The 22,854-nt window shown below is 38.3% G+C and overlaps 1 protein-coding gene across 4 annotated transcripts; it reads left to right on the top strand.

Annotated features, from left to right (window-relative positions):
• Positions 1-22,712, top strand: trim9 (tripartite motif containing 9). Of its 4 annotated transcripts, none has more exons than XM_026223679.1 (11): positions 1-1,271; positions 9,165-9,260; positions 9,351-9,473; positions 11,690-11,800; positions 14,063-14,216; positions 14,339-14,484; positions 17,140-17,278; positions 18,250-18,288; positions 18,516-18,765; positions 20,911-21,073; positions 21,303-22,712. In XM_026223679.1, the coding sequence occupies exons 1-11, from the start codon at positions 432-434 to the stop codon at positions 21,378-21,380; spliced, it is 2,139 nt and encodes a 712-aa protein (XP_026079464.1). In that variant the 5' UTR covers positions 1-431; the 3' UTR covers positions 21,381-22,712. The 4 variants fall into 4 exon arrangements, with proteins under 4 accessions (XP_026079464.1, XP_026079465.1, XP_026079462.1 ...); XM_026223677.1 differs by having other exon boundaries at positions 4-1,271; positions 18,516-18,819; XM_026223680.1 differs by lacking the exon at positions 18,250-18,288 and having other exon boundaries at positions 3-1,271.
• The last annotated feature ends 142 nt before the right edge of the window (positions 22,713-22,854 follow it).

Below are 22,854 nucleotides of genomic sequence, written 5' to 3'. Positions count from 1 at the left end.
AGCAATTAGGAGAGAACATTTCAGCTTTAGCTCCGACGTTTTTTTGCTGTCAAACACTTGAGCCGAAGAGTGACTTGATGTTGCCTACATAAACACATGAAAATCAGCGCTATTAGAGCAGGTGCACTACCACAAACATTGGCTGTGTCTCAAATTCATCAAGCACTTCTGCCATACTTTGCATCATCAGTTTGATTGGATTCCTGGAGCTCATCAGGTAAATTGACAGCGATTTTATGCAGTAGCTGTTGGGGCTTGTGCACTAGTGCTGGAGTCAGCCTACGCCCACCGAATTTATACCGCCCCCCTCTACCCTCCGGTGCATACTAGGACAGAGAACGCGAAGGAGAAGTGTACGTGAAGAGCTGCCATCGGAGGGAATATTCCGTTTTCGTTTACAGAAAGCCTCCGTATCTGGCTCGAACAACAAGATGGATGAAATGGAAGAGGAGTTAAAATGCCCGGTGTGCGGCTCGTTTTTCCGCGAACCGATCATCCTGCCGTGCTCGCATAATATCTGCCTGGCCTGCGCGAGAAACATCCTGGTGCAGACGCCCGAAGCCGAATCCCCGCAGAGCAGCCGCGCGTCAGGCTCCGGCGTCTCCGATTATGATTACTTAGAATTGGATAAGATGAGTCTGTACAGCGAGGCGGACAGCGGATACGGATCTTACGGAGGGTTCGTGAGCGCACCGACCACCCCGTGCCAGAAGTCTCCCAACGGGGTGCGCGTTTTCCCCCCTACCGTTCCTCCTCTGCCCCAAGCGCAACACCACCTGCTGCCTCACACCGGCGTCCTGCCGCCGGTCCCCCGGAACTCCTGCCTCACCTGCCCGCAGTGCCACCGCAGCCTGACGCTGGATGACCGGGGGCTCCGGGGCTTCCCTAAGAACCGTGTGCTGGAAGGGGTTGTGGACCGGTACCAGCAGAGTAAAGCGGCTGCGCTCAGGTGTCAGCTGTGCGAGAAGAGCCCCCGCGAGGCGACGGTCATGTGCGAACAGTGTGACGTGTTCTACTGCGATCCGTGCCGTCTGCGGTGTCATCCGCCCCGGGGTCCGCTGGCCAAACACCGGCTCGTGCCTCCGGCGCAGGGCAGAATCAGCCGCCGCACGAGCCCCCGAAAAACCTCCACCTGCACCGAGCACGAGCTGGAGAACCTGAGTATGTACTGCGTCCAGTGTAAGACACCCGTGTGTTACCAGTGTCTGGAGGACGGCAAACACTCCACACATGAGGTCAAAGCTCTGGGGGCCATGTGGAAGCTCCACAAGGTGGGGAAACTGATTGAGATTGTTGTTTACTATACACATTTTTTTTTAAATCACTGATTACTGAAAAAGCTTCTTAAAAACAGCCTGGTTTAAGCTGGTCTAACAGATGGATAACCTGGTCTGGATGTTTCACAGTCTGGGTAAATTGGTTTTAAATTTGGTTTAACTTGTCAGCAAGTTGGTCTGCTACTCTCTTAAAAATACAAGTTCCAAAAGAAGGAGTAATGCTATAGAAGAATTATTTTTGGTTTCCCAAAGAATCTTTGAGTGAGCAGTTCTTTAAAGTTCTTTATTGTGTAAAGAGCATTGTAAATAATCTTTTCCCATTGTACAGAACCTTTTATTCCTTGCATGTTAAACCTTATTCAAGGAACCATCAATCCCAATAATGAACCTTTATTTTTAAGAATGTGCAGGCTGTCCAGCTCAAAAAATCATTTCAAAACCTCAAATCTCCTTTTTAAGTGGGCTGAGCACTCTGGTTTTGGTATAAAAGGTCTAGTGCAGTAAGACTTGTCAGTGTGTAGGGTGAGACACCGTCGGTCTAATTAAAACACAGCGCACGACACAACCAGCCATGATTCAGGGCAAATGAAAAACACTTGCGCACCAGCTCTCCAGCATAGATTTAACAGAAAGAAAAAAAACCCAAACATATTTCAAATCCAGGTATTCAAGACAAACCTTCTGATGGGAAATATGTGTTTGTGTGGGTTTTGTGAAATCTCATAACCACAGTGCACACTCTGAGCTATTTTAAAGTGATGGAGGTTAAATGCTCCTGTGATGTTGTGTTATTTTCTAGATATCTGTTGATGGGAACTCAACCGTACATGATGCTCATGTTAACTGTGTGTGTCTAGATTCCTCAGGGAACATGTAAAACTGCAGTGGCAATGGCCTGTTGTTGTAGCAACATGATACAGAGAGGCAGTGAGCTAATTTACTGTGTCTGTGCAAAAGAAAGACTGTATCCAGGGGTGAGGTGAAGAATGAAGAAAAAGCCCCCCCCCCCCACAATCCTAACATGCAAGTTTATGAGTTAATTTAGCAGTAAACACAGCAAGACCATTTTATTTGTTTAGAAACCATAAACGTAAGCAATCAACAGGGAGGGAGATGGTGGATCTATTATTAAATATGCTGCATGATATGATAAGATGATTATGATTGTTATGGCTGATAAGTTATAAATGGTCAACGTTAAAATTCATTTTATACACTAAAAACGAAATGCTACAAGTAAATTAAGGCACTACGATGATACTATCAAATTGCATATTCATTTTGAGAGTTGCTGAAGATCATATTTAACAGTATGTAATGCATTAAAACGTCATAATCATCAGGAAGAAGGAGGCGGGAACTGACTGCCGCGCACAAAAAAAATCAAAACACTAAATAAAACCCAGGCCTGGTCCTCTCTCGTCCTTCACTGTCATCGCTCCTGTTTTATATCCTTCCCTCTCCTCCGTGGGACTCGAGACCGGTGGGTCGAGCAGGTGTTGCTCATTTCTCAATCACTCCACCGGCCTCGCCCCGTTCCCACGGCTCTTTGCCCCGCCCCACTCATCACACAGTATTATTAAATTATAGGTATTTTAAAGATTCAGTTTATGAGAGTGATGCTGTTCTTTTGAGCTTTATACTTATCAGTAAACAGTTCTTCTGCTTAACAACTTTGTATTGATATTTAATATTTTACAAAAGTATTTTGCAGCGAAACGGTTAACATTGATAATAATAAGAAATGTTTCTTGAGCACCTGTGCCCGTGTCATGCCCCTGGACTCATTAGGTTGTGATTTCTCTCCATGTGTTCCGTGTCCAATGGTTATTGTGTCATTATGTTCAGGTTTTGTTTTTCATTTTTGTCAGTTTTTGTTTAACTTCATGTTTGATCCTTCAGTCTCCCTCCTCCTGCTGGAGCAGAGGAGCCTTTCCCTCAAGGATCACACACAACTATTTGTGGAAATTGCCAACGAAACCTACCACCCGGACTACTGCCTCTGCACTTTCTATAAGACCAGCCTGAATGATGAGTGCAGAGCGCGGTTGTCCGGACATGGTCCTCGGGGGAATTTTGCCACCTTTTGTGGAGTGGGTGCTGGTGCCTTGTGCATCGCCTCTGTTTGTGGACATCGCGGACAACACCAGCCCCACTCAGGAGCCCAGCCCACCATCTCTCCTATGCACGGAGCGCGTGCCGGAGCCCGCCGCTGACAGAGAGCCAGAGCTGGCCACGACCGATAAGCCTTCGCCGCATAGAGCGACAGAGTTGAGGATTGCCGTGGAGCCAGTGCCGCTGACGACGTCAGTCAAGGGCTGCATCCGAATATTTAGGCAGGTGACTTGCTGCCTCACTGCCGTATCAGGCAATGACTTTGCAGGCAGCGTTTTTGCACGAAGGCACCTCATGAAACTGATTTTGGACAAGCTTCTGAGGCAGAGTAATGGTTTAATGATCTACAGCAAAATATAGAGAGCTTTGGTGATAACTAGGTGAATATTTACTGCAATATTAATTTCTCACTAGAAATGACATAAAAACTGGAAAATGTTGATCAAAAACATACATTTACACACAAACTGACCACTGACCGCAACTTTTAGGCACCATCTTTGTTTTTTGGCTTAACTGTCACATAATGGAATGCACAGGATTGAGGGATATCAAAGGCAGCGAAGGAAACATCTATGCTGCCTTCAAAAATCGGCCAGATGAAGGCATCTCAGGAGACAGGAACTGAAGCTAACATTGAATTCGGATCTGCCTTGATGCCTTCCTACCTTGGAATGCGTCCTCTGAAGGCAGCATTTTTCAGTTTTCAGATAAAGTCAAGGTGTGTGTGCAGAGAGTGCCACGGGTGATGTGAGCGTGGAGAGGTGCTCCTTCCCCTGAACCACTGCTGAGGGTGAGCTGACTATGGAACGTCAAAAGGGCCAAAATGAGGAGGATCTTAGTGACTGGGAATCTGATTTGGAGATCGAACTGCCCCCTCTTATCTCTCTGTTGTCTCCGCTGGTCCTATCCAGCCCTCCTCCATCCTTGGTTTCCTCGTCCAGCCCTAAGAGCGCTTACAATCCTCCAGTGCTAGCTCCTAGAATGTACCCTCCAGTGCCTGCTCCTAGACTGTGTCCTCCATTGCCCGCTCCTCGAAAAAGCCTGCCCTCCCACCCACTCCAGCCTTCTCCACTTCTGTTATCTGGCAGTCCCTCTGCTCGCCCTCAGCCCACCATCTGTGCGCTGGATTCACTGCGAGTCTGCCACTCTCCATCGATGTTGTGGCTGGAGGATCTCTTGTCTCCGCCTCCAGCTTTTGAGTCCCAAACTCTAACCCGGCCCTTTGACACAGTGGCTCCACCATGGCTTCTAGCTCGCTCCTCTCCACCGTGCCCCATCAGTCCACCACCCCCACCGGGCTCCCTCATCCCTCCAGCTCCACCTTGGTCTGTCGTCGACCATCCGCCGCCCCGGGACTCCACTGCTCATGTGGATTATTAAAGACTTTGTATCATCATCTGCCTCATTTATGTGCTTCTCTCTCGCACCACACCATGGCACCTCGGTTGTATAAAGTGCCTTAAGTGCAATTTTCACTTGGGAGCGCCCTTAAGTTTCACTTACACTTTAAGGGTGTGCATAAAATATCCCTTAAATGTTACTTAAGGCTTTCTTTAAATGAAATGTCATAAACCCTTAGAATTTCTCTTAAATTTCCCCTATAAAGCCCCTTAACTGTCATTGTTCTAAAGATAACATAAGGTTTGGAAAATGTCACTTTAAGTGTTACACAAGTCTTCTACAAGACACGACTGGCCACTTTGTTAAATAGATTTTAATATACGCATTTATTCACATATAAACATTAATCAAATTACATACAGGTGCATCTCAATAAATAAGAATGCTGTGGAAAAGTTCATTTATTTGAGTAATTCAACTCAAATTGTGAAACTTGTGTATTAAATAAATTTAATGCACACAGACTGAAGTAGTTTAAGTCTTTGGTTCTTTTAATTGTGATGATTTCAGCTCACATTTAACAAAAACTCACCAATTCTCTATCTCAACAAAGTAGAATACTTCATAAGGCCAGTAAAAAAAAAAAAGAAAAAAAAATTTTTTGTGAATTGTTGGCCTTCTGGAAAGTATGTTCATTTACTGTACATGAAATCAATACTTGGTAGGGGCTCCTTTTGCTTTAATTACTGCCTCAATTCGGTTTTGCATGGAGGTGATCAGTTTGTGGCACTGCTGAGGTGGTATGGAAGCCCAGGTTTCTTTGACAGTGGCCTTCAGCTCATCTGCATTTTTTGGTCTCTTGTTTCTAATTTTCTTCTTGACGGTTCAGGTTTGGTGAGTTTGCTGTTCAGTCAAGCACATCAACACCATGGTAATTTAACCAACTTTTGGTGCTTTTGGCAGTGTGGGCAGGTGCCAAATCCTGCTGGGAAATGAAATCAGCATCTTCAAAAAGCTGGTCAACAGAAGGAAGCATGAAGTGCTCTAAAATTTCTTGGTGAACTGGTGCAGTTACTTTGGTTTTTAAAAAAACACAATGGACCAACACCAGCAGATGACATTGCACCCCAAATCAACACAGACTGTGGAAACTTAACACTGGACTTCAAGCAACTTGGGCTATGAGCTACTAATATTTACCCATCTGTCACCTTTGAATTTGGTGAGGAGACATTTTCATGTGCAGACAAATTATAAAAAGTTACTTGGCACTATGGGAAAACATTCCTATTCAATGTCCACCCACGCTTTTCAAGCACTGCTTTACTCCATGTGTTGAGCTGCGTCATTTTGTGTGTTCAGTTACACTACTCTCTATTCAGTGCTTCATGTCTGATGTTGTGGCTGCATAATATCAGTCTGAACTGGGACAGCAGCAGCAGCATCACACCAGACCCAAATATGGCTTCCCCCTTTTAGCTCCTGGGACACACACACACACATAGATCAGATCTTGGATCAGTGTCCTCTACTGTGGTCCCATATGTAGCTGTTTCACTGAACACTGGCGAGCTGGCCTGAAATCAGAGGAAAAAGGCCTCTTTCCGCACTGCAGACACTTGCTCTTCATTCACTAAACAGATTGTAGTTTTGCTGTAGCCTCAGGGCACCATATGCTTCTCTTTTTCTCCATTTTTCCATCTATCTTTCCGTGCTACATACACAGACACTTACACAGCAAGCAGGAAATTGGGCCTGTGATGTGTTGATGCTTTGAAAGTCTTTTTACTTGATGGGAGTATGGTACTGCTTTTTGCATCATTGCCAAATATTCCAATTTTTATATTTTTATTGGTAAAACAGTGGTCCACAGATATGGCCAATGCAGTATTTAGAGTCCTGGATGTCAGTTATAATGTTGCCATACACAGAATATATATATATATATTTTTTTTAATTTGCATGATTATTTTCCAGACTTAACTGATTTTACTAACTGCTCACCAAATTATAAAAAGAAATTGTTGGATTTCCATTTCCATCGTTTGGTTTTGAAACTGTTTTATACATTGCTAAAGATTTACACTAAAGTTCAAATGCAATAGAATTATCTTTCCATGTAGATTTTCCAGTGGAAAGATTAATGCAAGAAAATTCTCAAAGTGTGCAATCTTTCTGCCGCTATAGTGCACCAAATGGAATTAAAAAAAAAAATTTTCAAACATGTTTCTAAATATTTAACCACTAACCACTTCTTTCATTGCATGACCAAACTGTGTGTAGTGTGTAATGCAGTGATATGCTGGACCCTATTATGTGTAATTCTAGTGTGTAACAATGAATACGTGATATGAGACTATTTTTAGGGTAAGAAAATTATTGTGATAAATCTTTACAATTATTTGCAAGTTGCAAGACCACGGGTGAGTGTGGAAAATATCCAATAGATCAGTATTTCCCAAAGTCGGGGTAGCGCGAAGTGGGGAGCGGGGGGTCGCGAGATGATTTACAGAAACTTTTTTTTTTTTTTTTTTATGTTATTCGGTGATGGAGAAAAAAAAGTCCGAAATACACATTTAGGTCTTTATTCTATTACACTTTGTCTGTTTGCGTCTGTAGATTTCGCGTAAATTCAACAAAAGTTAGCGTTGTAAATCATCCTGCCGATCCGCGATCTCTGTCTGCTCTCTTTCATCACAGGCACGGCTGGAAAGCTCTCTCTTCACAATGCTGTCAGATCCAAATATGGTCATTTCCTTTTTATCAGCAAACAAACCAGTCAGCAATCTAATATTGGGGTCACGGTCTGAAAAGTTTGGGAACCCCTGCAATAGATCACAGTAAAATAACACAATTATTTTGCATGTTTTCAGAAATATTATGTTTAAATTTACAAATGAGGCATTACCTAATTAAATATGGACTTATTTACATACATTTTTCAAAACAGAAATCTGAGCAGTGGATAAATTATTTCATTTTGTTGACATGTTTTGTTAAAGGTTTTTAGTTTTTTACATATTTTTAGACCTAATCTACCAAATATGAATCATATGATCTACCAAATATGAAGAACCCCACTGAATTAGAATTTGGTCTATGTAAGTTTTACTGAAATTGAGATTTCTGACTTTACAGAAGGCAAAACTTATTTTGAGAAAATGGCCTTTTAAAGATATGCATTTTTTAAATCTACAAATATAAGGCAAATAGTATAGTAAAATAAAGTCTTAAATGTGTGTTTTGGATGTTTCTGTAACACTGCACTTTCTGGGTTCTCATCGTAGGACTTTAGTATGTCTAGTGTGTTAGTATGTATTGCTTTAATGTGCAGTGCTATAATGTGCTGGCCTTTAGTGTGTGAGGCTGTATATTTCTATTTTATATTACACGTTCTGGAGCGTAATCTGTAGTGTATATAGCTTGTGATGTAGTATGTAGGCCATAGAATCAAATTTGGAGCACTGTGTTTCCTTCCTTGTTCTCTAATTTTTGTTCCTCGTTTGAGAACAGACCACAAGTGAAAGTGGAGGTCTCTTGGCAGATGGTTGTCATAGCAATGTGAGAACATTTATAATGGGATATTTTCCCCACTCTCAAGCCTTCCACTGTGCCTGACGCACACACATACTGTACACATGTTCACTCCTCTTTCTGTTCTCTCACCCACTCTTTAAATGACAGATTTAATGACTAACCTCTCACTAATTATGTCACTTCCTCGCTCAACTTTCTAGCATAAAAACATTTCATGTACATCACTGATTCTCTGTTGCAGCAAGTGTTGAGATTACAGAAAAAAATATATTATAGTAAAGATTAAAAAAAATATTAAATTTAATTTTAATAAAATATTGGATATCTTTATGGTCTCAAATCTAATAAAGTGCCATTTATAAATAAAATGCTAAAAAAATATAAAGATTTACATAGTATATAGTACTGTTCAAATGTTTGGGGAGAGTAAGATTTTTATTTTTTAAAGAATTACTTGTTTTATTCAGCTAGAGTGCATTCAGTTGATCAAAAGTAGCAGTAAATACATTTGCATTGTTACAAAAAAGTCAAATAAACGTCAACAGTAAAAAAAAAAAATGCTATGCTATTAAACTTTAAATTCATCAATAAAATCCTGAAAAAGTATTATGGTTTCCATAAAAATATTAAGTGGAATTCTTGTTTTTAACATTGAAAATAATAAAAAATGTTTTTGAGAACCAAAACATTATATCAGAATTATTTCTTAAGAATCATGTGATTTTTTTTTACACTGAATAACTGAGTGATGGCTGCTGAAAATTCTGATTTGTCATCACAGCAATATATTGCACTTTAAAATATACTTAATTGTAATTTTTTTTAAATTTGTAAAATTCAATTGCTCTTTATATATAGTTATCTTCTCTCCTTTTGTGTTTATGTTTCCAGGGACAGCTCTCTCAAGCACTGAATGTTCTGTCTGATCGGGCCACAGAGGCCAAAGAGTTCCTGGTGCAGCTCAGAAATATGGTACAACACATACAGGTACAACAATGACTTATGCACTCATAAACACACCTGTGCGGTACTATATCAACTCTAATGATCTGATTCTTTCCTCACCTTGTGTTTCAGGAGAATGGAGTTGAGTTCGAGGCATGTTTGGTCGCCCAGTGTGATGCTCTGATTGAAGCTCTCAACCGCAGGAAAGCCCAGCTTCTCAGCAGAGTAACCAAAGAACATGAACATAAACTCTCAGTAAGCACAGCCCCACAAAACATCCCCAAACCAGTGGAGGTTAATCTCTAAGATAACTACAGTATGCCATTTGTTTTATATAGATGTGACATGAATTATAAACTGTAAATAAATCAGTGGAAAAATGGAAAAGAAAGTGGTTGGATGGTTGGAAAATTGGATCTGGTGCTAATTACCCAAATCAAATTCAATTTGATTTCTTAATTTGAGGTTTAGCGACTGCCAACTTAAGGCTTTTTAGTATGTGTTAATAAAAGGGATGAATGCAGTTGCATTTTTCAGTAGCTTTATAGGTATAGAACTATAGTAAAATACATTGAAAGGACATAAAGTCCACCCGTAAATGTTATTTCATACCTGTAAGACTTAGTAGCACAGAATAAGATATTTTTAATAATGTTTGTAAGTAAACCATTTTGGTTCTCATTGACTTCCATTGTATGGACAAAAATGATGCAATAGGAATACAAATGTTTTGTTATCAAAATTCATTGAAATATCTTCATTTGTGTTCCACAGAAGAAACAAAGGCTTAGAGGTAGGCTATGGAATAACATGATTTTAAATGATGACACAATTGAGTTTAGTGTTTAGTTTATTAACAAATATCCATGGAAATCTCCACACATTTCTGTATTAGGGAAACAGATAACCGGGCACTGAGGATATTTTTTATTTCCCCATTAAAAATTCATTAAATCTCTTTTCTGCCAGAGTTGGATTCAGGATAGTTTCATGCTTCAGGCAGCAGGGCTAATCAGCAGCCATTGTTGGTGTGTCAAAACAGCCTGTTTCAGCCCAAGCTTCTATGCCATATGAAAAGGTTTTCTATCACAGCTTAATGGTTTAAAATCTGAGCTATTAACACAGAAATATTAGGTTTAACCTCGAGTCATTGTGTCCTTGAATAAGACTCTGAATCCCAGGCTGATCCAGAGAGACTGCATCTTAATGTGCTGCAATTCTCTTTAGTTGAAATGCAGCTGTGAAATGGCAAGTAACCAAATGTAAAATCACTGTGCTTTTAAACGGTCTCAAGAATTATAATCACTTATAAGTCTAATCACTTATAATGCACAAACATGACCCTGATTTTATCTTCCAGTGGCTAGTTGTTAAATTACGTGTCGGTATTGAAATGTAAAAGTTGAGTTGTATATTTGAGGTGCTTTTATTGCTTAGCATTTCTTTTAAGTTTTCTATAATATTTACCCCCCCACCCCTTTTTTGCAAATTAAATGACAAAATGAATTTCTCACCATTGGATCCTTTGCAGTGAATGGGTGCCGTCAAAATGAGAGTCCAAACAGCTGATAAAAACATCACAATAATCCACAAGCAATCAACAAAACTCCAGTCTATATGTTACCACTGTGTGTTTGTAAGAAACAAATCCATTGTTAAGGCATTTTAAATTTAAACTGTTGCTTTTGGCCAAAATATATAATCTGCATACTATAATGATTCTTCCTCCATTATAGTTTTAAGTTCAATTTAAGTGTTTTCTACTTTACACAGTAAGTCAGTTAGTGGTACTATTACTTTTGGCATATATAAATGTTCCTTACAATCAAAGATGACACATATATTTGTCTGTGAGTTATGAAGGGAAATATACTGTTAAAATTGTCCTGGTCTGCCCCGCTGTTAGTAGTATGTGAGATATATTTATTTATTTATTGCTGGCATCTTATATCGGCCTATTCTGCCTTCTTGTCTCCATGGTGCCACAGGCCTGTTCCCATGGCTACAAAGATGTTGGGGTTCTGGTTTTGGCCAGAGGCTCTGTGAGATGAGACTGCATTTCTTTAAGATTTGAATGGTTCTCATCTCATGTGAAGCGTCCCATGTTTGAATCCTTCGGTGTGGTAAGATGCTCTCTGAGACAGAGAGTCTACAGCTTCGGAGGACATGTGTATGTGTGTATTAGTGTGTACTTGATGTGCGTCATGCAAAAGAGATGTAGCCGCTAGGTTTAAATAGAAGTTGGAGAGGCACGCACTGACACATACATTCATCCATTGAAATATGCAGTCATGAAGTGCGAATGGATTTTAAAATGTTTTTTTTGTAAAAGGTCAGTGATTTGTGTTTGCTGCTCAGAGAGGATGCAGACTATTGGTCCTGCTGTTTCCTAGCAACCCAGCCACAGCACAGTTATCGTGAATTCATTCTCTCTCTCTTTCTTTCTGCCTCTTTATCTCCTTTTGTCTCAGGTGGTTCGTGATCAGATATCCCACTGCACGGTGAAGTTGAGACAGACCACAGGATTAATGGAATACTGTCTGGAAGTTATCAAAGAAAACGACCCCAGTGGCTTCCTGCAGGTCCTTGACCCTTTTAATATCACACTGATGAACCTCATCTGCTAACATGGGCTGGGAAGTTAGGATGTTTAAACACTAGAAAAAAAGACCAATCCTTTAATGGATGGAAATGCATGAGATCCATTTTAAGGGCGTACCAAGATCTAAATCAGTTCAAATTGGATTTCTAAAGACTGCACTGCTTCTCTGAATTTCTCATCAATCAGTGGGGTCTTTCTTTATAGTGTTTTTCTCAAGCTTTACTCTGCTCTAAAATATTACATTGGTTAGGTATTTGGAGTGAAACATATCTATTGGGACCATATTTATTTATTGGTTTATTGATTGATTGATTGATTTAAGTATTGGCCAGTTTGTGCATGCTCTTTTTTATCAGTTTTTATTTTATTTGTATTACCATTTGGATAGGTAATTTTTTAAAAATACTAATAATTAAAAAATGTTGAAAAACTATAATTTTGTGATGAAGAACTTAACTTGTAACATTTTAAAAGCATTTTTTAAATATACAAAATAGTATTTTAGTGTATTAAAATCATGTATTATTTTATTTTATAAATGACAAAATTATTATTAAAATAATAGTCATCAGCCATTATTTCATACTCTAGTTTTAAAAATGTAATGAAAAAATTATTATTAAAATATAAAAATTTTATTTATACAAAATTGTGTTTTTTATTTGAGAAATAAACAATTTGAAAAATAATGAAATAATAGTAAAATAAATATATATTATAAAATTATTATTTAAAATATAGTCATCAGCCATTTCATATTCCACAGTTATAAAAAATTATATTATAAAATTATTATTATTTTATACTTTATAGTTATAAAAAAATGGTATTATTAAATTAATAGTCATTAGCCATTATTTCATACTATATAGTTTGGTAATGTCTACATTCACTTGCATATTTAAAAAATATCTTGGTTTTAATTTATAGTGTGTCATTTGAATTTATTTATACAAAAATAAAGTAGTAGTAGTTTTATATTTGTTACATATTATAATAATACATATATATATATATATATATATATATATATATATATATATATATTGTGACGAGTCAGCTGCCTCCTCCCTGATTGTCACCGGCACCCCGTCCTAAATCGCCGCCCTTCACCAGGCTCCCGACTGGAGTGGGTGTGTGAGAGGAGGGGCGCTGGACGAGTCAGGGCTGGCGGCGTGTGATGGGGCACACCTGAAGGAAGTGGAGCCTCATTACCGCCGCTGTTTAAAAGCCCAACGCGCCTCTCCTCAGGAGACCGGTCTCTTCCCCGTGCATGCACACTGGTGTCCTCGTGGGTCCAGGAAGGGTGCGTTGAGGGACTCCCGCGCCACCAAGACGTGAGCTGCCGGACCCGCGATCCGGATGGGAACCGCACCCGTATACACGGCCGACGGGCCAGGATGCCGGGCCGTCCATCCCCTACCAGCGCCGCGGCCAACGAGAGAGACGCGGCCGCTAGGAGAAGCCGCCGCCCCTCGCGCCCCGGACCAAGGAGGGGAGCGCGTGCGGCCGCCGGACTCCGCCCCTTGCCTGGACCCTTCCTTGATGAACACTGCCCGACCTACACAAATCCCGCAGCACAACGAGGACACCAGATTCCCTGTTATTTTGGACACTTTCCCCCTTTGGCCACTTTTATTCCCTTTGTTTTATGATTTCTGTTAATAAAAGCCTCTCCGAGGCCTGACGCCACGCCCACTGTGTCTGTCTTGTGCTCCTCCCGTGACAATATATATATATTTAAAAGCAGCCTTTTTCATGTATGAAGCATAAGATGAAAATATTAGTCGGGGCCAGAACTTTAATATCTATGCTAAATGTTATTATATTGCTCTGTGAGTCTTGTGCAAAACTGGTTGTAAGCCAGTGTGACATCATTAGTCGTTGAGGACCATAGTGAAGACTTATATATACATTTCACTAAAATTAAATAAAACTAGTACCAGATTTACAAATGTAAAACTGCCTAGAAATTACTTATAACTGAGTGGAAAGGGCATGGAAAAGTCATGGAAATGTATTTGTTAAAAGTGTGTGATCCTATAAAACTTTTCCTCAAATACAAGCACTCTTGCTTAATGACACTTTGCCTTCCAAAACTTTCCGATCAAAAAGAGTTTCTTGCTCCAAGGATTCTTATTATATTAACAGAAGGTCATACATTTACATAATGGGAACACTTCATTAATTTGACTTAATGCCGTGTAATATATTCGGAATCACAGTCTGTGTGTGTGTGTAGATCTCAGATGCTCTGATAAGACGGGTCCATATGACGGAGAATCAGTGGGGGAAGGGCTCTCTGAGCCCTCGCATGAGCAGTGACTTTGACCTGACGCTGGACAGCGGACCCCTGCTGCAGACCATACACCAGTTAGACTTCGTCCAGATGAAGGGTGAGTCTGTGTGATAGGGTGTTTCATTTTTGCATGGCTTTCCTTAATGACACAGTAAGACAGAACACTGGACCCAAAATAACCCTGTCCGTCTTTGTTTGTGGCTTTGTGTGTGTGTTTAGTTCCAGCTGCTCCTATTCTTCAGTTAGAAGAGTGCTGTACTCAAACCAACAGTGCAACTCTGTCGTGGAAACAGCCGCCTCTCTCCACCATCGCTGTGGAAGGCTACATTTTAGAACTGGATGATGGGAATGGAGGCCAGTTCAGAGTGAGTGTCACGTACAGTACACACACTGAACCCTTTTATGCTGTTGTATTCTCAAGATTGGACAAAGTATATGCATTACAGATTAATCCTTTTTAAAGTTTGAAAAGCATGAAAAGTCTCTTATGCTCACCAAGACTCCATTTATTTAATCAAAAACACAGTGAAAATGGGAAATATTTTTACAATTTAAAATATTTTTTTTCTGTTTGAGTATATTTGAAAATAAAATGTAATCCTGTGATGCAAAGCTGAATTTTCAGCAGCCATTACTCCAGTCACATGAACCTTCAGAAATCATTTTAATATGCTTACTTGGTTCTCAAATAAATGCAGCCTTGGTCAGCATTACAGTCTTTTTTCAAAAATATGAATCTCAATTAAAAAAAAACTTAATTACTTTGCTACTCAAAAGCATCTTACAGCCATTCTAAAGAGGTTATATTGCAATTAGAATTATTAGATTCTTTTTCATCAGATTGTCCTGATATCAGACAGTTTCGGAGTGAGCATGTTGCTTCTGGATACACATCAAAAACTTTTCTGAGATGAGTGTGAAAAAAAGTGTGGGCCTAGAAAGCTTTATATTTCATAAATTGGAGCTAAATTGAACAGCCAGCATTTCAACTCCACACATTCACTTTCAGTATGGAACTAAAGCTGCACAAAATCATGTGTGGAAATACATAGCACTGATTAAATTTGTGATAAAAGTATTGCATATTACACCAGTACAAATATTGTAACTTCATCCCAGCACCAAGCCAAACTGCAATAATAATGACGCATTATTTCGAGCAAATGGAATCCTACAGAGACCATACATTTTTAATGTTTTAGTCTAGTATTATTTTTCTTTCTTGAGACAGACAACACTGCATGATGATTCTTCTCAGCTGACTCGATCTGTCAAAGAGAAAGTGGTTTTGCTCTAAAGGAAAAAACATTTGAGTAAACATTGTTCATGCGTATACACATGGACGTACACACTCATCCAAATGTCAGTGTGCATTGTATTAATAAATTGATATTGTTGAGCATGCATGTGTCATTTGGCTGTGAGCAGTCAGAATGAGTGACGTTCAATGAGTGAGTTACGTGGGACATGCATGTATTTCCATTAGATAGTTAGTCAAGTCCACAAACATGGTGTCTCATCTCAGATTTTTGAGTCTAAAAATGATTCATGCCTTTCACTGCAGAAGTCTATTTATATGTTAGTGGACCACTGCACCCACAAACACACACTTATAGGATCACGCATGCATGCACACACACACAACTACTGTGACTCATTGTTCACACTTGTGATTTAATCTCATGTGATTTTACATACACTAGCATATAAAGTTTTTAAAAGAGGTTTCTTATCCTCATCAAGGCTGCATTTATTTGATTGAAAATGCAGAAAAAACTGTAATATTGTGAAATTATTGCCATCTAAAAGAACTCTTTTTCTATTTAAATATATTTAAAAATATTCCAGTTTTTCCTGTGATGGCAAAGTTGAATTTTCAGCAGCCATAACTCCAGATTTCATGATTCTTCAGAAATAATTCTAACATACTGATTTGCTGCTCATTAAATATTTATTATTATCAATGTTATGGTGTTTAATATTCGTTATGCACTTTTTTCAGGTTTCTTTCATGGATAGGGAGTTCAAAAGAACAGCATGTACTGTTTTTGAAACAGAGCTTTTGTAACAAAATACAGTAAAATCTAAACTATGACTTTTGATCATTTTAATGCATCCTTGCTAAATAAACATTACAGAGTAATATTGAGTAATGATTTGATTTGAGTGTTCTGATCACTAAATGTATCACCGGACATTAATCGAAGACACTTATACAATATATAGCCACACACAAACACTCACATGCACACATTACCATTTAAATACTCTCTCTCAGACACACACATTGTAACCTACACATTGACACACACACACTCAACTATCCTCTAAACAGGCCAAGCACTTATTTTAGAAAGCCAGGTTCATGTGTTCTCATATTTGCTCCATTTTCAGGGTTGATTTTTAGCAACAGTATCACTTTGTGTTTTTCCCAAGATATTAATCAGCATATAGAACATTTGCATTCTATGCAAAGGGTGTCTACTACATACTGCGGAAATAGAGTACACATAATATACTACATACTACTATTTCTGCATACAATTTGTCCACATTTTGATATAAGTAAGTTCATTTTAAAAAAATAGTGTGAATTTGATGTAGTATGCTACTTTTACTACAGTTATAGTAAGTATAGAGTAGTATGGTAGTACGCTATTCTGATTCTAGCCATAGACTTATTTGTTTGTCATTAATGCCGCTAACAACAGAGTACTGTGTGTTGGGTACTACAGGATATCCCACAATGCAATGTACTCAATCTGGCCATCCATTTCAAGTGTGATCAATAAACCCAAAGTAATATTAAAGGCGTTTTTAACATCTTTTTCATTCAATATTTTAGAATGCCAAATGTTAACCAAATTTGAGCACAAAACGTATACTGTTACATGTCTTCTGTTTAAAATGTAATATGCAGTATATAATGTGCAGCATACAGTAAGCAGTACCCTAAGTATCCATTACAAACATAGGTTGTTAACCATGTGTGCATACTAACTGAAGTGTGTATTCTGCAGGAAGTATACGTTGGTACAGAGATGATCTGCACTGTGGATGGTCTGCGCTTCAACAGCACTTATAAATCTCGTGTTAAAGCGTTTAACTCCAGTGGAGTCGGCCAGTACAGCAAAACGCTTGTCATGCAGACATCAGAGAGTAAGCAATGTTATCTCACTGTTGCACACACACACACAAACACACACACTTACTATTGAATGCTGTCACTCTTAACGCACAGGGAAGCTTGAGCATGTCGATATAGTGTGCAGTTACCACAAATAGGATATACTTTGGTGTCTTGTTTAGGAATTAGAGGCATACATTTTAGTTGTTAGGCCATAAAATTCATATGATAAACTACCTTCTAACATAAAATTTTATTAGTAGCTATTTTTGCATGTATGTATCACTCTTAAACATTGTCTAAAACTCATTAACTTTATGTTTTTAGATTTTATACAAGTTTTCCTCCTTGAATTTAATCCCCATATTCTCCTGTATCATACTATATGAGCCACAAAAGCCTGATGTATCAAATATGATAATTAACAAAAAACATATTTTTTTACATTTACATTATATTATCATATTTGATTTTTATTGTATTCTTCCAATTTTTCTAACTAATTTATCATATGCTGGACTTTTTCAGTTTAAGATAAATTATACACATTGTTGCAAAATCCTCATTTAAAATAAATAGAAAATCAATCAGGTCTTCTAATATTTAATTTGAACTACTGAAATTTGAGCATTTACCATGGATCATTTAATATATATATATAAGAATTTCATGCTCTTTTTTCGTGCCCTATTCATGAAAAGTGGCATTGACGTCACAGTGAAAGTCTGCTGTGTGGAGGTCTTTATGAACACCATTGAATGTCTAATCGTATGTTACTGATATAAATGAATATCATTGTGTTAACTGTACTAACGCTCTAGTAGTTTATCACTTGTAAGCGCTGAATAAGTCCAGCTTCCCTGATCTGCTGCTTTCCTTCCTGCTTTTTTCCTCTCCTTCCACCCCTCTACATTTTCTATCCTCTTCATGTTTTGCCCTTTTCCACGTTTCTTTATCTCTCCAACCTTCTCTCGCTCTTTTCCCCTCTTTCTCTTGATTTCAGTGAGTCTGCCTTCATTTGGTAGTAAAACTCTGGCAGCAGGTATGAATGCCTGAACATCATCTTTTTAACCTCATATACCCTTTCTTGTCTGCTTTTATATGTTTGTTTGTGTGTGTGTGTGTGTGTGTGAGTTAGTGTGTGTGTGAGTGAGAGTGAGTGTGTGTTTGCAAGGTTGATTTTCAGTGTCTGAAATCTGGACTTTTATTCTTACTGTAAATCAAAGCTCAACCAGCCTTCATGACTGTATGTGTGTGTTGTTTCTGCAGTTGCCTGGTTCACCTTTGACCCTGCTACGGCCCACCCTGACATCATCTTGTCAAACGACAACCTCACGGTGACGTGTAACAGTTACGATGACCGTGTCATAATGGGCAACACAGGCTTCTCTCGTGGCGTGCACTACTGGGAGATGACCATCGATCGCTATGACAACCACCCTGACCCTGCGTTTGGAATCGCCCGTGCTGATGTCATGAAGGACGTGATGCTGGGGAAGGATGATAAAGCCTGGGCCATGTATGTGGACAACAACCGCTCCTGGTTCATGCATAACAACTCACACACCAACCGGTATGAATACATTTGTCTAAGTGTGCATGTGTGTTTTGCAACTTCTCCATTAAATGATTATCATGAGAATCTTAAACAATTACATTTCTATACATAATGTGATTACTTTTTCAAAAGCACTGCCAATTAAAGACCATGTTGCTCACGGTTTTTTAGCTAAATCTACCAGCTCATGCACTGAAAAACAATTGGTGTAGAAACAATTTTCACTCTGAAATTGCTAATAAATTTCACAGTTACACAGTTAAAAAGAAACAACAAGTAAAACTCTGAATTAAATGTGCAATTTTGAAGTAGAAAAACTGTAGTAGTTTTTAATAATATATCATGCTCCAATAATCTTTTGTTTTGTTTATAGCCTCAAAAAATGTACACGGTAGATATCAATAACTTTTTTTTTAAATGCATAATTATATTATATTATATTATATTATATTATATTATATTATATTATATTATATTATATTATATTATATTATATTATATTATATTATATTATATTATATTATATTATATTATATTATATTATATTATATTATATTATAAAACATTGGCAATGTTGTGACAAGATGCCAACATAGAAGAATCCAGCAAACATGATTTTCTGTCAAAACAGATAATACACCCACTGACATTTCAAAAGTAAAGCATTTCTCTGGAGATTGCAAATACAATGCTATTGTTACAGTTTCATAAATCACACCATCAGCTGGCAATATAGAAATAACACCCTCACCCACACAGTCACAGTGAACAATATGCTTTATTGTTTTCATTCTTTTTGTCTTTCATGCTCTCCCACCTTCAATGTCTTCTTTACCTGTGCAAAGATTGTGTTGTAAAATCTGCTATTGGATCTGAACATTATTTCTAAGCCACCATAGGTGTGGATAAATGCTCATAAAATATCCCTACTATCGGAGGAATATCACTGCAATAGGTGTCCAGAGAAATCACAATCACATTAATCACTTACCCCCATGTCGTTCCAAACCCATAAAAGCTTTGTTCGTCTTTGGAACACAATTTAAGATATTTAGGATGAAAACCAGGAGGCTTGTGACTGTCCCATAGACTGCCTAGGAAAATACACTGTCAAGGTCCAGAAAAGTATGAAAGACGTCGTCAGAATAGTCCATCTGCCATCAGTGGTTCAACTGTAACATTATGAAGAGACGAGGAATACTTTTTGTTCGCGAAGAAAACAAAAATAACAAATTTATTTAACAATTCGTCTGTTCTGTATCTCTCTGCATCACCATAGCGCCATTTTGCGACATTCTACGCCATTCTACGCCACAAAGATACGCTGTTTTCTTTCAAATCAAAGCATAATTGTCCTTGTCAGATCCTTGTGGCGCGGCTGACTAGTGTACACAGTTTGAGTTTAGCAGGTGTTTTCCAAAATGGCGCTACGGTGATGTGGGGAGAGACAGAGGAGACAACGTTATTTTAGTTTTCTTCTCGAACAAAAAGTATTGTCGCTTCATAATGTTACAGTTGAACCACTGGTGGCAGATGGACTATTCTGATGCTTTTCATACTTTTCGGGACCTTGACAGTGTATTTTACTTGGCAGTCTATGGGACAGTCACAAGCCTCCTGGTTTTCATCTAAAATATCTTAAAGTGTGTTCCCAAGATGGACAACGCTTTTAAAGGGTTAGTAAAGAAATGTGAGTGATGACAAAATTTTCATTTTGGGGTGAAGTATCCCTTTAATGTGCATGTTCACATTAGCTGACATATGAACATATGGACAATTTTTTTTTGGGGGGGGGGGGGCAGTGTTCTAGACAGATTAGCCACATATGGTAAAGTTCATTTGTGGCAGAAATTAGCAGACTACAAAAATGTGATGCATTACTGCCACCTGCTGCAGAGGAAAGCTGAAGGCCACCAGCAGGCTAACAGGCTATAATATATTTAAAGGAAATGCTCACACAACACACAGTGTTAAATGAAAAATTATAGTTTTATATTTTATATGAGTTTATTGAGTCAAACATGAGCATCTATTATAGGTCTTGCACTTTATTTGGTCAGTGGATCATCTTTCATTTATTGTCTCTTTCTTTTCTCCTTCTCTCAGTACGGATGGAGGAATAAGTAAAGGAGCGACTGTGGGTGTGCTGCTGGATTTCTCTCGTGGGATTCTGTTATTTTTGATAAATGATGAGCAACAGGGGCCCGTTGCATTCAACACACTGGAGGGCATGTACTACCCGGCCATCAGCCTCAACCGCAATGTTCAGGTAACATTCATTTCATGAATTCACACCAAGCATTTTACTACACGTCAGCAGTTTAAGGAGAGTAACGGGACAAAATATTCTTAAAACAATATTCTTTAATGAAAATGAGATCTGTGTGGACTGTGTGATGATGCAACACACTTCGGTTTTTTCCGTTTATTTAAAAGAAGTTAGTATACGAATATAGTTTTTTATGAGTGATCATTTTTGTGTGTGTTTCTTCTCATAGGTGACTCTTCATTCTGGGCTGCCTGTTCCTGATTTTTATACACCTGGGGAATCTGAAGCTGCAGGCTCAGTCTGCTGAAGAGTCATTACACACTTATATACATATGCACACACACGCACAGACAAGTGCGCATGGATCCAGCTGTGAGTACTTGGCGGGGGAATCGCTACTGACAGTCATTAATATGTTTTAACAAGGTCTGAGTTCTGAAATGTAAAAGGACCTGATATATGTAAGGGTTAGGGTTAACTCAACCCTAACTTAACCCTAACCTTAACTCTGACCCTGATGTATTTGAGGTTAATGGATATTGAAATTCTTGAATCATTTTCTTCTCCATTTCTTACTCTTTTTCTAGATATGATTATTATTATTGATGTTGTCATTGTTGTTTTTATGGAAAAGGTGCTCATGGATGTGAACTCCTAAATGACTGGATATTAACAGATGTCTGTCTGTTGTTTCATGATACAATCCTCTGTGTGAAGTTAAGCTTAGACATAAGTTACTGATGTGTTTGACCTTAGAGGACGCATTTTACATTACATAGAAATGTTCTGTTGCATATACAGTAAAGGTGATTTTAACTGCAAATGGGGACAAAAACTCGAGTGAAATATCTAATATTACAACCTCTTCATGCATATTATGCCTTAGTTGATGTTATATATCCTAAACCCTTCCCTGAAACTCAAACCCGTTATTTCCATCCTTCCGCATTCACAGCGGATGAGCAAACATACAATTGGGATGTATTAGACGATGCAAGAATGAGCTGAATGTGTGTCAGTGAGGAGGTAATGGCTTTCTGTTTGTTGAACAGAATAGAAAACACTAATTGGGACAAATACATGCACACATACACACACACACACAGGCATTTTCACAGCCTTGCGTAATGTTTTTATGGAGAGATGAGAATGAATAAGTCTTTGTTTCTCTCTCTCTCTGTTTTATTTCTCCTTTGCTGCCTCAAATCTGCACAAGCTTAACGCAAATGCTAAACAAATAACTGGTGCTGCTTATATTCAATGTGAGAAAATATTACAATATTAAAGAGTAGAGCTGCAAATCCAAAAGAGAGAACTTTAAACAAGACAACATACATTGTACTTGAAGCATTGGCTATTAGTTTATCATAAAGGATGTAGTTTTGCATTAAGAAAAGTATTTAAAATCCCACTGGTGGGGTTAAAATATAGGGCAGGAGCTGTACTTTATCTGTTTGTTAAGCAGATGATTTATGCTCAGCAAACAACTGAATGTTTGGGTGCAGTGAGGGACAGTTTCACCCATTGTAAATTGTATTTTTTCATAAATGAATCCCAATATAAGAAATGTATTATAATTATTATAACTATTGTGTCTGAATTGTTGTCATCTGTAAAGTTCTATGCTCAATAAACTGGATAAGATGCAATAAAAAAAATTTCTTCTGTCATTTCCCTTCCAAAATAGTTTTTGCAAATTTGCAACGGCTAGTCTTTTTATTATCTTTGTAGTTATGTGGTTTATATAATTTAAATTACAATTTAATTATTACATCACAGTT

This window comes from Carassius auratus, chromosome 38 (genome assembly GCF_003368295.1).
Source record: "Carassius auratus strain Wakin chromosome 38, ASM336829v1, whole genome shotgun sequence".
NCBI classification, from domain to species: Eukaryota; Metazoa; Chordata; class Actinopteri; order Cypriniformes; family Cyprinidae; genus Carassius; species Carassius auratus.
The sequence above is the reverse complement of the archived record's forward strand: the minus strand, read 5'-3'. Positions and strand labels throughout refer to the sequence as shown.

What these genes read in the sequence shown, in the direction of transcription:
- trim9 (XM_026223677.1), top strand. Translation starts at nt 432, where the DNA reads ATGGATGAAATGGAAGAGGAGTTAAAATGCCCGGTGTGCGGCTCGTTT. An exon ending in TGTCATGCAGACATCAGAGA is followed by an intron (nt 17,279 to 18,249) that starts GTAAGCAATGTT and finishes TCTTGATTTCAG; the next exon opens with TGAGTCTGCCTTCATTTGGT. An exon ending in GCCTCAACCGCAATGTTCAG is followed by an intron (nt 21,074 to 21,302) that starts GTAACATTCATT and finishes TTCTTCTCATAG; the next exon opens with GTGACTCTTCATTCTGGGCT.